The sequence below is a fragment of the Nicotiana tomentosiformis genome, chromosome 2, assembly GCF_000390325.3.
Source record: "Nicotiana tomentosiformis chromosome 2, ASM39032v3, whole genome shotgun sequence".
In the NCBI taxonomy this organism is placed as follows: Eukaryota; Viridiplantae; Streptophyta; class Magnoliopsida; order Solanales; family Solanaceae; genus Nicotiana; species Nicotiana tomentosiformis.
In genome coordinates, this window is record NC_090813.1 from 98,754,801 (window position 1) to 98,772,023 (window position 17,223).

A 17,223-nucleotide genomic window follows, 5' to 3' on the forward strand; every position below is an offset into this window, starting at 1 on the left:
CCATTCATGAAACGAAAGAATAGAAAATGAACTTGTAATTCGATTGAAAACACAAACAGCCTAGTTGCTGAAATTATTTGTTGAATGAGATGAAGAAGAAGAAAAAGAAACAAGTGAAGAGGAGTAGCGTTTTTGTCCGAAAGTATGTAATATTGGGCATCCATTAATAATTTTTAAAAATTAAGTACAAATTAAATAGTAGCTACCAAATAGGGCGTCTCGTGAAATTTTTATAATAGAATTACGGTCTATAATTTTCCTACGCACAATTAGGAATAAGACCTTTTGTATTTAGAATTTGCATATCGGTATCTTTTCAAGTTATAACGGATAAATATAAAGTTCAAATTCCAACAGTTGATTTCTGGAATATTGGTTTGGAAATTTGATTCCAATTTTAAACAAATTTATAAAATGCACATTCTGATCATATTAAAAGACATTATTTCTGCTGTAAGTTCCATGAAACACTACACCTTTTCAAGATTTTATTTTTCAAAGTCTTGCATCTTTAGCAAACAGAGACTAATACACACTGTTATCACTTTGCGTATCTTTTGAGTTTTGTAAATTTACTTCTATTTGTTTATTTCTTTATGACTTTAATGAAGTCCAATCTACCACATAATTCTCAATGACCTGAGAAATAAAAAAGATATTTACTTCATTAGTTACAAAACTACTTAGAAGAAAAGGAAAAGAAAGTGGTTCAGAATTATTGGTGAGGAAGTTCGTGGCTACACGTCACGACAAAGAATTTAGGGTTATTATCACTTTTATTTCGCGGCAGAAATTATTTATATCTGGTAGTCGAAAAAGTGTATAAGACTTGTATAATTTTTGTATATAACATACATAATGTATATATATACAAAAGATATACAAATTTTATACATCTTTTTGGCTATTATTTTTACATTGTTATTTTTCCAAGATTGAATTTACAAACTTTGACCAAGTAAAAATCCAGTAGCTCAACCAAGCTTAGTTACCCATTTACAAACTAATTTCAAGCAGACTTTACAAAAATACCAAAGTGATCTATATCTTCCTTCAAGGCCATTCATTTGAAAAAATTTGCTTGCACCTAGAATTTATAGTAAGGTAAAAAAAATGAATAATATGTATTAATATATAAATTTATATTATTAAATTATAATTGATTAATATATATTTTTATTTAGCACTTATCATTTTAAGTTAGTATAATTTGATGTATACATTGACGTAAGTAAGCACTTTTCGTTCGTTACGTGGTACCACAACTATTTAAGACTTCGTACCCCAAAAAAAACAACTATTTAAGACTTGGACTTAAATGTAAAAATAATAAATTCCACGAGTAAATTCGTCACGGCATTTTGGAATTTCTAAACCTTTGAAAATCGATAATCCTTTCCGTTTTCTCTTTTGCCATTATCCTCGTTTGGATAAAGACAGTGATGAAGCCTGCGATATAAGTAATTGAACATTTATATTTTATCAGCATTATCAGAACTTGGACATTTAAGCAACTAACAAAATAATAATAATAATAATAATAATAATAATAATAATAATAATAATAATAATAATAACAACAAGTGAGCAGTGGCGGATCTAGAGTGGTGTTACTGAGTTTTCGGGAATTCAGTTACTTTTGGATATACGTTATATTTCTATTATGAAATCTACTAAATATTTATAAATATTTAATTGTGATTACGGTAGGAACCCATAAATTTTAAATTTTGGATCCGCCTATGCAAGTGAGAGCGAAAATCAATTAGACTGCAATAACCAGAGGCCAGTGGAAAGTTAAACTCGTGACATTCTGGTTCAAAATATAATTTCTTGATCATCAGACTAGCTATCTTATAACTGTTCCATGGAATGTGAACATAATTGGGAGAAATTCTGTTTTTGCACTACTTTTAGAATTTAGAAACAAAAGTGGAAAGATGGGGACAATTTTTCTAAGTGAACCAATGGCGGAGGAAAAGTCAGACATCTGAATTCTGAACACAAATCAAAAGGGGCCTAAGTTGCGTCTAAGTTTATCTAGTTGCAGTAATTCTAGTTCCATGGAAGATGCTTAGTTGACTTGTATTAAACCAGTCTGACCAACAAGTTTGACAAGTCCACAATTGTTAGCAACTAGAAATATCTGCTTCCCTTGTACGACCGAGTACTTAGAGTCGGAAGTCGGATTCAAGATTTGAAACTTTTGAGTTTCTACCACGATCCCAAGTCAATATATAATAATAATTAAATTTATAATTAAATATTTATAAATATTTAGTAAGTTTCGCAATATATATATATATAGTTTGAATACAAAACTGTTGAGTCCTTGTGAACATTTAGTTTATGCTCTAGATCCTCATAGTAGGAACCAAAACAAGAAAAAGGGAATTTATCTATACAACAAACATCATTTTTCATATTTCTTTGCCTTTCCAAAGTTCTTCTTTTCTCTAGGATTTATTTCAGTTGTCTTCTTTCTTTTTTTCGTGGGCAATTAATTGTGTCATTAAAGAGTAAAATCAAGAATGAGACAATGTGAGGAAACTTACAAAAAGGCATATGTTACACTCACACTGAACTGTCAATGATATACTATAGGAAGATGGGAATGACTAGAGCAAAGGTGAATATATACAAACAAATTTCTTTCCTTCTTATTCCTTGAAATCGCTATACAATGAGCAATCACTTACATAGATGTTATTAACGAAAGGTAGCAAATTAAAGTCAATACAGACGTATTTTTTGGGCAGGGCTGCTGTCGCTATCTTTTAGAATACAAGAACTCTAGTCTAAAGTTAATTTTGCAATTAGCACGTTATCTTGACCCTGACTAATATAATTTTTACTCAAAAATCATTTGTGTAGGTAGTGGATGTTTTGACTTTTAAACCAAAAATATTATTAGGCGTTTGAACATAAAAATTATAATTGTTGAAAAAAATAGTATTTGAAATCTGAAATTATATTTGGATATGCATTTCACTTGAAAAAATATTGCAATTTTGTGAGTGTGGAAAAAAAAAATCTGAAAATTTTGAAATTTCTAAAAACTTTCAAAATTTTATGGACAAATCAAAATAAAAATTTAATGGATAAACGGTCCTTAGTATAACAAAACCAAAATGGAGCAAACGGCCTTTTTGGCAAAATGTTATGTCGGCTCCCTTTTTCTCTTAAACAATTTCTTTCTTCAATTTTCGAGAAGTATGTTGAGTATCAACTAACAATTCTCTCCTTTTTTTTTCCTTCAATTTTAACTGATTTATTTTGACAAGTATAAAATGCATCAAGAATATTTGTTGGTTGTTTTTTTAACTCCCAATTGGACTAGCGAATTTGGGATAAAGAACATAAACTAAAAAGCAACTGCTACTTTGAGATGATGACTGACGAGCCTAATTCAAGATTTCCCCACACTCAAACGTCATTACTTGTACAACTTCTTGGAAAATTCCGCCTATGCTCTTTACGGAGTATGAACGCACGCAATTTTCCACATTTCGGTTTCATATTACAATCTTTTTTGTGTCCATTATTCGTATTGGGCTTAAATTCGGATTCGTACAAAAAAAATTATATTTGGGAGTAAAAACACTTCCTAACAAACACAACTTTATATCCAAGGCTCGAATTCAAAATATCTGATTTAGAATAAAGAAATACAAATTTGATCTCCACTTTTCACTTGAGAAGTTGACTTGTAAACTTGCTACCTAATTGTGAAAAAGCAAAACTGCAATACAAAGAGCTATACGCTGCAAGTAGTAGGTAACTCAATATTTCGTGTGCGGCAGCCTTGAGATTATGCTCACACTATATTCCAGCTTGGTTGGTCCTTAATTATAATTAGCAATATAAATAGACGTGATCAAATTACTAACTAAAGTGATGTTACGTTTCAAAATTAAAGCTTTGGAAAACAAATTCTAGGAAGACCATGTTAAGTTTCAAATGCCTAAATATTTCATTTTGCAAACTACTTGTTTAAGAATAAATGATTTAATTTTATTTAAAAATAGTAAAACAACAACTACTACTATGTCAATTTCGTATAACCTAATCTCAAGCCAATATTCTGTACTATAATAACATAAAATAAATGGAAAAAAGAGAAATTCATTTCCCTGATTCAAGGGAATCTGGGTGGGCTAAGGGCAGATTCCGTCAATATATGATTCAAAAAAATAAATAAGAAGTCAACGAGAGCACAATTATCAGAAGATGACAGCAAAACAAAGCTAGATGCCAACTTTAATGGCGTCACATGTGTACACTCGATCTGGAGTTTTTTTAAATTGGATGCCGTTTATTTTCATATTCATATGCTTTGAATTTAGATGTCATGACTACCACTAAAAGATCCTTAGTCAAACTGATCAACAAAAAGAACGAAGCTGGTAGAGTATATTATATTGCAAGTATATATTCATTAAAACCTAACTTTATTAACCGATATCCAATACTGATACGAAGTTAGAGACACAATTTTTTTAAAAAAAAAACTTATTCCGTCATGCAAGTTTTCTTATATTCACTATAAAGTTATTTCGTAACATTAATAAGAAGGAGGGGTTAATTTCACTGATCATCCAACTTATTATTTATTTCAAAAAAGTCACTTATTTATTTTTCATCACTTAAAAGTTGTTCAATTTTACCTTTGTAACTTAAAAAAGTCATTCTAGTTCAAAACCTATAAAATATCCTATAAAAATATGGCATAACATTAAATTTAATTAAAAAATCTAATTATAGTGCCCCATAGACATTAGCAGATAAATTAGCAGGAAATAAAGAAGAAGCTTAGATAACCATACCCAATTTAGACCCATTTCATCCACAATTTGATTTGACCCATACCCCAAATAGGTTTTAATATTTTGACCATTAGAAGGAAAAGAAGAGAACAATTATTTTGTGTAAAAATATCTTACTTTATTTGTTACGTAATAACCTTAATGCCACCACCTATAATTTCATTAAAAATGTAAACAGAACTAGTACAAAACCAGTTTTTGCATCCGTCATATCATTTTATAATTTTTCATGAAGTTAAAATATACTACCATATCAATTTCACATAACATATAAATGTACCACTAAAAGACAAGAATAACAAGCTAATAAGAACCTATTTTTACAAATTACTATTCCATTAAAATCAAAATATTGCTTATTAATCAATACTAACAGACAAAAATACTGCTCAGTAAGAAACACCCACAATGAAATTGCATAGTAGAAGTTTTCAATACACACCGTAATCGTAGACAACCTATAGCGATAGTTTGGACAAAAGAAAGAGATAACGTATTGTGTCATTGACCGTAAATGTACAACCAAAACTTAAATATAAATTAAAAAAACTTAATTTTTCTTAAATTTCTTAGACTTCTTTTTCTACAAATTAACCACAAAATCAAAGTGCTAGTCCAGTTAATTGTTCAAATATTAATAACTCATTTTGGTTATAGGTCAAATCGGGAAGAGATGGGTCTAACTTAGATATGGTCTATTTAAGCTTATGTGACACTATTGTTAGATTTTTTAATTAAATGTAATGACATGTCATATTTTTTATTGGATATTTTATAGGTCCATGCCATGTCTAATGTTCAAAATATTTAAACCCATTTGAGTTATGGGTCAAATCAAATAGTGGATGAAATGGGTCTAAATTGGGTATGGTCCATTTAAGCTTATGTGGCACTATAATTAGATTTTTTAATTAAATTTAACGTTATGTCATATTTTTATAGGATATTTTATAGGGTTTGAACTAAAATGACTTTTAAGTTACAAAAGTAAAGTTGAGTGACTTTTTAGTGATGAAAAATAGATAAGTGATTTTTGTGAAATAAATGATAAGTTGGATAACCATCAGTGAAATTAACCCTGAGAAGAAGTACTTCGCTAAATTATTATTTATCTCTTTTTTTTTTCTAAATGAGTAATCAATAACTACCGTATATTCTTCAGGAGAAGTAAGCTTGGACCATTTTTTTAATATCTTGTACGGGAAACGCACTTCAATAAATTAAATAGGTTATTAAGATGGATAGAAAGGATGGCGTGAATACGATGAACAACTTAAATAAGGTTGACTACGAGAAATAGATAATACTCCCTAATAGAGGCCGACCTATATTATAAAATATGGAGTCATCGACGCTCGTAAAGTTCGGTAAAAATTTTATTTATATATTTATCTTTTTAAAAAATAGTGATATATTAGTACTGACGCCTTATATACAAAGCAAATTTTGATTTAATGTAAATGTGCATCTACAATCTCTAATCTGCTCCCTAAGCAATGCCAAAGGTATATCCAAAAGATCACTACAGTGATTTTTCATTTTGATCCTAAGTTTTTAGAAGAGAAAAGTCACATTTCATACTTGTGTTTGGTTAAAGAGAGTAAACTGCATGCCACATTCGTATAAATTATATATATAGTAATACTATATAGGACCTTTTTCTTATCCTTTTGGCTGAGGCTAAGGTTAAAATCGTAAATAAAGAAAAATAAATTCATATAAACATGTAGTATACGTACGACCACAAAGAATGAAAATCGAAAGATGTGTAGCCACTTGGAAATAGCCGATCCAAAAAGAATCAGACCGCATTGCTTTAATTAAGCTACAATATTCTTGTTTGGACCGTCATGCAAATTGATTTGCTGTCTCAATAAAATTACAACACATGCACTCATATCTAAATCAAAATTTAAAGTTTATGAGTTCTGAACTTGTTATGCAACTTGTTGCTCGTCATAGTTATTAAATTTAAAATTAAGTATTTATACATATTTTGTCACGAAGCTTCAGCTATGGCGGTGAGAAAAAGGAAATGAGAGAAAGAAGAAGGAAGCAGTTACTTCGTAGCAATGCACAAAACATAATTCATCATTGTTGTGTTGATCTGAGTATCTAAACTACTATATATACATGTGTCTGTTATAACTAACTCAACAACTTACTATAGTATAGTGTAATATTAACTACTCGTCTAACTGTAGTCTAGTTAAATAGGTGGGACCTATAGCTCTCAACACTCCCTCTCAAGCATAGAGATAAAATACATTCTTCATTCCCAGCTTGCTTAGTAAGTAGTCATGTTGTGGTTTGCACAGAGCCTTTATCAACACATCTGCTATCTGTTCTGTTGTTCCAACATGCTAGGTTTGAATTAGACCTTACACTAGCTTTTCTCTTATAAAGTGACAGTCAATTTCTATGTGCTTAGTCCGTTCATGAAATATTAGATGTGCAACAATTTAGATTGTTGCTTTACTGTCACAGTGTAGAGGCACATGCAAGACAATATCCACTCCTAACTCCTTGAATAGTCCTACCAGCCACACAATTTCAGCTACTATGGTTGCCATGCTTCTAAACTCCGCCTCAGCTTAACTCCTAGATATTGTCCCTTGTTTCTTTGACTTCCATGAGATCAACGCTTCTCCAAATTTAACTACATATCCAGTGACTGACCTCCACATATGCTCCCCAATCAGAATCACAAGAGGCTATTAGTTGATTGCAACTTCCAGTTGGCATAAACAGACCAAGTCCAGGTGTAGACTTGATGTATTTCACTACTCTTCTAGCAGACTCCATATGAGAAGCTTTAGGTACATGCATATACTGACTGAGTACATGAACTACAAAGGCTATATATGGCCTTGTCATCGTTAGATGCATGAGCCTCCCAACTAACCTTTGACAATTTCCCTTCTCTTCAATTTGCACATCATCAGAGTCATTGTCTTTTACTACTTGATCAAATTCAACAGAAGTGAGTTTCTAATTAAACTAAAGAGGTGTAGGAGCTGGTAAGCCAAGTTCAGACACCAATTCTAGGGCATATGTCACGACCCAAACCGATGGGCCGCAACGGGCACCGGGTACCTTACTCAACCGAGTACCAATGTAACGTATCTTTCGTATCATACTATCATAGGTAAATGAGCCGGAGAGGCTGTCGTGAGATAAGTAGAATAAAACATGAGGAAACACTCAACATTGGATGATCCAACATGTAATACAAACTTATACATATGACATACGAGCCTATAAGACCAAAATAATCACTCGTATACTGAACATAGGTCGATAAGGCCATACAATCTTTCACGTACATGACATATGTCTACAAGCCTCTAAGAGTAGATAAATACCATAAAGGTCGGGACAGGGCCCCGCCATACTAATCAATATATGACCAAATTATACTGACCAAATAAGCAACTCCGGAGCAAATAGAGCGTACAACACCTTCCGCTGAGCTGATAGCCTACTTGGAGGACTCTCAACCTGTCTTTCGGGACTTGCGGGCATGAAATGTTGCGTCCCCAAGAAAAAGAGACGTCAGTACAAATAATGTACCGAGTATGTAAGGGATGAAAATCAGTAAATAATAGACATGAGAGGAATCTGGAGTAAAAGACTCGACATGTACGTCTGAATAGCTCTATGAATCATTTAATGTTTATAATGTCATACCATGCATAGGTATATGCATTCATAACATCATCAAGCCTCTGACAGCATCCCATCATATCATCTCGGCCACTGTGGGCAAATCATCAACGTATACCAGCTGATCAGGTGGTGGTGCGTATATAACGCCATAACCTTTTTCCATATCCCATATACATAAAATATACGCGTATATAACGCCATCTGGTCATGGGTCAATGTACATGTATAAATGCATGAAATGCATAAGAAATACATTAATAAGATTTCTCGGACTATCGTAAAATCAATATGCCTTTCGGATAAACTTTATCAAATACGTATTTTCTGAGACCCATGAACAGAAGATATAATAATAATTCACATGGGGAATCAAGAATATAGACACACATAGTATTTCTATGAATAGAGTCATTTATAAAAATTATGCGTTTACTCGTTTCGTTTGTATCGTATGGATCATGCCAAAAAAGAAAGAAGAGATAGCCTTAACATACCTCAGCCGATTCTCTTGACAATCCCTCTAACACACGTCTTTTGTGATAAAACACATAACGACGAAACGAAGTAAGGAAAATCCGTATGATGTTCTTGAGAAAGATTATACCGGACTCCCTTAGAATTGTAAATCCCGTAACTATTACGTCATATAACTTCCCATGAATTCCTTTGCTGAAGATCGTTACTTGGTAGATGTAAAACATCTCCATTTTTGTGAATTTGATCACATTCTTGTATGACTTTTCTTACTAAAGCTCATCTGTTACTTAGAAGATATAAGTATCTTCATTTTGTGAATTAGAGAAGTTTTTAAGTCTTGGTGGTGTGGGGCCCACTTTGATAAGGATGACTTGGCCAAATAATGTCCAAATTATGCCACCTAATCTCTCTTAATGTGCATCTTGCTTCATAGAATAAGACTCATTGTATATGATTTGATCAAGACATTATGGGCTGCCACGTTAAGGCTTATCCAAAGCCTTAATTAATCACCCACCAATTCCTTCATTAACTAGTTAATCTCCCATTAGCCAATAATTAATCAATTACTCACATAATTAAGAATTATCTCAATTTACTTAAAATACTACTCACTTTTAACACACTTTATACATCTTACTATCATGGTCATGTGGTACCTTGTATGGCACTAGTCCATAAATATGGGGTATTGTAGCTTGGACCGTATTTTATCTCAAAATGTCAAACTTCGACAAAATTCATTTTCTTCGATTTGCTTACCCTCTCACCTTCCCGAATTTACTCATCACTTGTTTGAAATATCATAATACTTATAATCTCAAAATAATCTCATTCCCGAGTTTACGTCGATTAACTTACGATGAAACTTTAACGTATGAAAATACGGGATGTAATATCTCATTTTCGAGCGTTCATCAATTTACTTATGGTATATTTTCACGTATGAAAACATGGGATATAACAACATATTTCCTTTGGCACATTAGAATACCTTCCTGAAATCTTGAGGATTCAATACCAAGGAAATACTTCAGCTCCCCTAGATCCTTCATTTTGAACTTCTCCTGCAAATCCTTTCTGACCTGCTGGATGAGAAGTAAATTGCTGCCAGTTACCAACAAATTATCCACATAGACTAAGATGATCACAAGATCAACACCTATCATTTTGGTGAACAAGGAATAGTCATAGTGACTTTAAGCAAAGTCCATGTCTAGAAGTGCCTCTGTTAGTTTAAGATTCCACTGCATGGGTGCTTGCTTCAATCCATACAAAGACATATGTAGCTTACACACCTTCTGATTCTCCCCCTGGCTTAAAAAGCCATCAGGAACTTGTATGTAGACCTCTTCTAGAAGGTCACCCTGAAGGAATGCATTATGGACATCCATCTGAAAAATGTACCAGCTAGAGGCAACAACTAGAGCAACTACAACCCTCACTGTGACCATCTTGGCCACATGAGAGAATGTTTCTGTATAATCCATGCCTTCTTCTTTACTGTAGTCTTTGGCTATTAGTCTAGCTTTATTTCTTTACACCCCACTATTAGACTTATACTTAACCTTGAAGACCCACTTGTACCCTATAGGAACTTTCCCTTGAGGCAGATCAACTAAGGACCAGGTGTTATTGTCTTGCAAGGCTGAAATCTCAGCTTGTATAGCTTCAATCCACTTTGGATCAGCACTGGCTTCTTTGAAAGTTCTAGGTTCAACAATAGCTGAATATGTCGTAAGAGAAGCCCTGTAGTCTGAAGACAGCTGATTTTAAGAGACATGATGTGATACATGATAGTGACAAGTGGTTTTCTTGGGCTATACTACATAGTCAATATGAGGTTTAGAAGGCCTAGAAGATCTTCAGAGCCCTTCAGGAAAGGAAGGGGGTGCAGAAGAAGAAATAGAGGGGCCTGGTGCAGAATGAGCATCATATAGAGGACTAGGAGAAGAAGGCAAACACTGAATACCTGGAGTAGACAAATCTGAGACTGATGCAGGGTGACTAGTACTCTTTTTAATCTGTGCATCTGTGAACTCTAGTATAAGGAATAAAGGAGAGACTCCAGACTGCATATGCTTAAAAGGAAAAATATCTTCCTTGAAGACAACATCTCTACTGACAAAGAAGCCCTTGGAGTGTAGATCATAGAGAATGTAGCCCTTTTGAGAAAATGAGTATCCCATATGGACTGCTGGGATTTCCCTGGGACTGAACTTATCCCCTTTCTGCACTCTTTTGGCATAGAATAAGCTACCAAACACTCTAAGATGTTGTATAAAATGTATCTTCTGAAATAGGGCTTCAAATAGAGACTTGCCTTTAAGAAGTCCAGCAGGCAATCTATTCAGTAAGTACATTGTTGTGGACACACACTCATCCCAAAATCTCAGAGGTATAAAGGCTGAAATCTGAGTGCTCTAGCTATATCTAAGATAGTATTATTCTCTCCATCGCCCTATTTTGTTGGGGTCTATAAACACAAAAACTTTGATGAAGGATTCCCAGACTTTACAACAGAGAATGAACTTGATCATTCACAAATTCAGTGCCATTGTCAGTTATGAGGCACTTTATTGCAGTCCTAAACTGATTTGACACTATTGTAAGAAAGTTCCTCAATACTACAATAGTATCTGCCTTAGTAGTCCAGATATATTCAAAAAAATCATCCACCAAGGTTAAAAATATCTCTAGTTGTCATGAGTTGGTAGTCTATATGGACCCCAAACATCTGTATGCACAAGATCAAAAATAGAAGTAGAACAAGTGGTTCTAAGAGGAATGGGTAACCTTGATTGCTTTGCAATAGGATATACCGTACAATACTAATGATCAGTTAGATGTAACTCATGAAGACTATGTAGTTTCTGCAGTACCTTTAGAGGAGCATGTCCTTGCCCCCTATGCCACAAAGATAAATCATTACAAAGACTTGTATTATTCAGTCTAACATTCTTATTTATACTAACAATGGTATTTACAATTGGGGGTATATGATGTTCAGGGATTTGTCTATCTGCAGCCTTGAGGATGTAGAGTCCAAGTTCTTCTCTACCAATCCCTAATACCTTCGCACTGAAGAGTTCCTGAAAGACACAAAAGCCAGGAAAGACACTGGGAGTTCCCCAATACCTTAACTCTTTTGTGATTTTAGACACTGGGAGCAAGTTATACTTAAAGTCTGGACTATGAAGTATATTCTGAATTTTCTTATTTCTGAAGAAAGAATCAATCCCAGTGTGTGTAATAGAAGCTTGTTCACCAGTAGACAAATGTACTTTATTTTTATCCTTCTCTGATACTTCTTCATAGGAATCCAATAAAGTTAAACTATGTACCATGTGGTTAGATGCTCCTATGTCTACTATCTAATTATGATACACCAATGTAGACATGAAAGCATGTAGTATACATGTTGTCCCTGCAGTAGCTGAGTTAGCAATAGGTTTAGTATCCATGCCCTTTTTCAGCATCTGCATAATTTACTGGTATTGTTCTAGAGTAAAGAACTGAGCTGGAGTAGCACAGTTCAACTGGTTGCCTTGTGTTTTTGAGGCTAGATTCCTATAGTTGTTCTCATTGTGATTCACATTGTTTGTTTGAGCATTAAAACCTCCTCATCTTTTCTTGTTCTTGAAATCATTAGGATATCCATGGAGCTTGAAACCGTTTTTCTTTGTATGGCCTTTACACTTACAGTAGTCACACTGAATTGTTGATTTGTTGAAGAAATTCTTAGGTTTGTAACCTTCAGAATAGCTAGTGTTGGTAAAACCTCTATAATTGTTAAATCCTCCATTGTTGTTGAATCCTCCATTGTGACCACCATTTCGAGCTTTATTACTCATCATAGCAACAACTTCATTGTTATCATTAGAACCATACACACTTTTTCCAATAATCCTTTGACTTTCTACATTGATTATCATGGCATATGCTTGATTTAGGTTAGGTAATTGTCGAGTCATTAGCACATAATTTTTGGCATTCTCATAAGAGTCATTAAGACATGTAAGAAACTGATAAAGCTTTTGAAACTAATAGTGTTCTACATGCTTCTTTGACTCAAGACAACCACATGTAGGTAGAGGAGTGAGTGTTTCATACTCATCGCAGAGTTTCCATAGTCGAGAGAAGTACACAGATACAGAGGATACTCCTTTAGTTAAGGTAGCAATTTAATTATGTAAATAAGCTGCTCTAGATGCATTTACTTTGTCAAATCGTTCCCTTAGGTCTTCCCAAACAGTATAAGCATCAGAGGCATAAATGACAATGCTAATCAAGTTTGGTGTCACTGTGTTCATAATCCATGCTAACATTATTGCATTGCACCTAACCCATCATTCATGAAGACTAACATCATAGTTACTCTTTCTGCAAGTGCCTAAGACAAAGCCTAATTTGTTCTTACCATGCAACACGATTTTCAACGATTTTCAGAACCTTGTAGCTGAATAGAGATGAGAACTGAACCTTATGTATAGTATGTGTGAATGTACAGATGATGATGATGGTCGACTTGATCAATTGATTGTGCGAAGGTCTGAGTGGTGAACTGATTATCAGCATCTTCTTCATTAACCAACATTGTTGCAGAAATTGAAGGAGAAACTCTGAGATTTTTGAAATTGAAAGAAATGCATCTATTTACAGTTAATCAAGGCACAATCAAACAAATCCCCAAACCCTAGCTTGTGAGGAGTGAGATTCAAATTGAGAATTGGCCCAATTGATCAATTTGATTTAGGAAATACAGACGAGGCTTAAGAAATCCGTCACATCTTAGCTCTAACACTCATTTAACCGAGCTCTGATACCATGTCACGAAGCTTCAGTTATGGTGGTGAGAAGAAGGAAATGAGAGAAAGAAGAAGGAAGCAGCTACTTCATAGTGATGCACAAAAAAGAATTCATCAATGTTATGTTGATCTGATTATCTAAGCTTCTATTTATACATGTGTCTGTTATAACGAATTCAACAACTAACTATAGTATAGTCTAATACTAGCTACTCTTCTTACTATAGTCTAGTCAAATAGGTGGGGCCTATAGCTCTCAACATATTTAATGAATTTTTAAGCAAAAGCTACTGAATTCGAACAAACACATAGCTACTTTAGCTCCAACCTTGCATGCAACCAAATGCATAGGACTAGAAAAACTTGAAAAGAAATACTCTTGTTCCTCATTTATACTTTGTGGAGCACAATATACTGGTGAAAAACTGATAGAATGTTCTCTTGATTCATAAATAATTACATACTATATAACTTGAGCTGGAACAAAATTAAACTAAACGAAGATAACAAAGTAAAACAATATTGATGCAACCACAAATGTATAATATCCAGAGAATTAAATGTCGTGGTCTTTTTTTTTTTCTACTTGTGAGGTGAGTGTCTTTATTAAACTCTATACGTATATGGTGTAGGATAGAGCTATAACACTATAACAATAATATTTGTGACAAAAAATTCGCTACAGTTTTGCCACAAATTCATGTGCCAGAAAAATTGTGACGTAAGAATAAAATCGAAACAACTCTGTCAACTCCGTCTCAAATTGATGATTTTGTCACTAAGTTAAAATTGTCGCAAATCCATCACAAATATTTTTTAATAAATTTATGATTTTCTTGTAGTTTATCACTCCACTGCAACTCTATTTTGTCCTCATCGAATTAACTGGAGTAAATTAACTGTTAAGGAAATAGAAAAAAAGGGAAAAAAGGAAAATTAACATTTAAGAGGCAACTACGAAGAAAATAAAAAAGAAAAAAAAATTAACATTTAAGAGGGAGAGGCAACTACGAAGAAACTTACGTTGATAAGATATTATCAACTAAGGTTGAATAAGCGAGAAAATACAAGGAAAACGAGATTTTGAATTGGGGGTGTACGCGTACAATACATACTAATAAGTAGCACTGCAATTTCAGTCTCAAGCTTCGACATCTTCCTCATTTGAATAACTATTAATGAGAGGAGTGAGGACCAATAGATAAGGGTCACGAGTATGCCTCAGTGACTAACAAATTACTGCATTAATCGGAGAACATTCAACTTTTCATTTTTCTAATAAAGTCTTCATTACTGTAAAAGATTGAAAGGAGAGGAACTACAAATATGACGAAAGTTTTGTAGAGAGAAAATGCTTCAATACATTTTCAGAATGTGATATCTTTTATAGTAGATCGAAGGCAAATTACAAAAGGATCCAAAGGAGTTAATGCGATTATTTCTTAATAACGTTCTATATATGTGCGCTTTTTTCTTTTAATTAATTGATTATAACTATATAATATGTTATTTTATAATGTAACGACCATACCGGTCGTTTTGGAAATTAGCATCTCGTTCGGTGGCGTAAGGTCTCGAGCAACTTCATATTATGTACTATGACTTGCGTATGTGGTTGAGTTCAGTTTTTGATGATTTCAATAGCTTTGCATGGTGATTTCAGACTTAGGCGTGCGTCTATATTTGAATTTGGAGGTCCGTAGGTTAATTTGAAGCATTTTGGCGAAAATTAGAAAGTTAAAATTTTGATATATTCATAAGTTTGACCGGGAGTTGACTTTGATGATATCAGGCTCGGATTTTGATTCCGAAAATTTGAATAGCTTCGTTATGTCATTTATGACTTGTGTGCAAAATTTGAGGTTATTCCGAATCAATTTGATATGTTTCAGCGCAAATTATAGAAGTTGAAAGATTTAAAAATTCATAAGTTCGATTCGAAGTGCAATTCATAATTTCACGTTATTTGCTGTGATTTGAGGCTTCGAGTAGGTATGTGTTATGTTACGGAACTTGTTGGTATATTCAAACGGGATCCCAAGTAGCTCGCGTGAGTTTTGGACGAGGTTCGGATCGATGGGATCATTTTGGCTAAGGCTCGGCACGCCTATTCTGGTGTGTCCGCATCTGCGAAGGGTTGGTCGCAGATGCGGCATACTGGTCACAGAAGCAAAAGTGGACTGCAAGGGTAAAGCTCGCAGAAGCGAGCAATTGTGCGCACCTACGACATCGTAGGTGCGATGAATGAAAACGCATGAGCGGAAGGTTACACATAAGCGGGAAATAGCCTCGCACCTCCAACGTCGTAAAAGTGAAATTTTTCCGCAGGTGCAAGGGTTGCTAGGCCAAGCTGTTTTCGCATAAGCAAGAAAATTGCCGCAGACGCGACCTACTATTTGCAAAGACGAACAGTGCTGGGCAGAACATATATTCGAAGGTTTAGTATTTTTGTTCATTATTGGATTTTGGAGCTCGATTTTGGGCGATTCTGGAGGAGTTCTTCACGAGTTTGATTTGGTTAAGTGTACTATATTCGAAAGTAATTATATTTAATGATTTCATGGTTATATTCATCATTTATTTGTGAATGTAATGGAAGAAATTGAGAAAAAAATGTTAAACCTTTCAAAGATGTAAAATGAAGATTTGAAAGGTGATCCGATATCAGAATTTAATAAATTTGATATGGCTGGACTCGTATCAGAATGAGTGTTTGAATTTCGTGAATTTTTATCGGGTTCCGAGATGCGGGTCCGGGGTTGACTTTTTAGTATAAAATTAAAAGTCGACGTTTTATTATCCGAAATTATTTCCTATGAATTTTAATTATTTTATGATATTATTTTAGCTAGATTTGATCCGTCCGGAGGCCGCTTCACGCGAGAAGGCCATTTTAGAGTATCGGCCTAATTTTTTTTTTTTTTGGGGGGGGGGGGGGGGGGAGGGAGGAGGGAGGGGGACTACCCCTTATGATTTGAGATAATTGTGTTATTTGTGTTATGTGAAAGCCATGTACGCGAGGTGATAAGTGGGTACCCAACCTATATGTGGTAATTGACCGGCTTTCGAGTATCTATATACTTTACATACCTTTACTTGATATTTTGCATTCTTATGCTTTAGTTGAAGATGCTGCCTTCCTTATTGTATCACGGCCTCTTAATTTTTGAGTTAATTCTATGACTCTGTGCTTATCTGCTACCTGCCATAATTGTTGTGATTGTACACCTTAGTTATCACGTACTTTACTTGTCTTGTCATTTTTGTAAAGTTTGTTGTATTCCTTTGATTTTACGTGGTTCCTTTATTGTCGTGTACACAAACCCTTGATTGTAGAAATTCCTGTAAATTGAGTTATTGAATTGTTGTTGTTGATTTAAATTATGGTGGATCAGGTTGCATGCCGCAACAAGTGAAATAAGGGAGGACATTTATATTGTGAT

General features: G+C 33.8%; 1 protein-coding gene across 1 annotated transcript; it reads right to left on the bottom strand.

The window, feature by feature from the left end:
• Nucleotides 1-7,481: 7,481 nt before the first annotated feature.
• On the bottom strand, nt 7,482-10,141 carry LOC108945321 (uncharacterized mitochondrial protein AtMg00810-like). The gene is made up of 2 exons (XM_018771152.1): nt 9,967-10,141; nt 7,482-7,786 (listed from the first exon to the last, which is right to left on the bottom strand). Exons 1-2 carry the CDS (start codon nt 10,139-10,141, stop codon nt 7,482-7,484), a joined length of 480 nt encoding a protein of 159 aa, XP_018626668.1.
• Between the last annotated feature and the right edge of the window lie 7,082 nt (nt 10,142-17,223).

What these genes read in the sequence shown, in the direction of transcription:
- LOC108945321 (XM_018771152.1), bottom strand. Translation starts at nt 10,141, where the DNA reads ATGATAGGTGTTGATCTTGTGATCATCTTAGTCTATGTGGATAATTTG. An exon ending in ATCCTCAAGATTTCAGGAAG is followed by an intron (nt 7,787 to 9,966) that starts GTATTCTAATGT and finishes TTGATCAAGTAG; the next exon opens with TAAAAGACAATGACTCTGAT.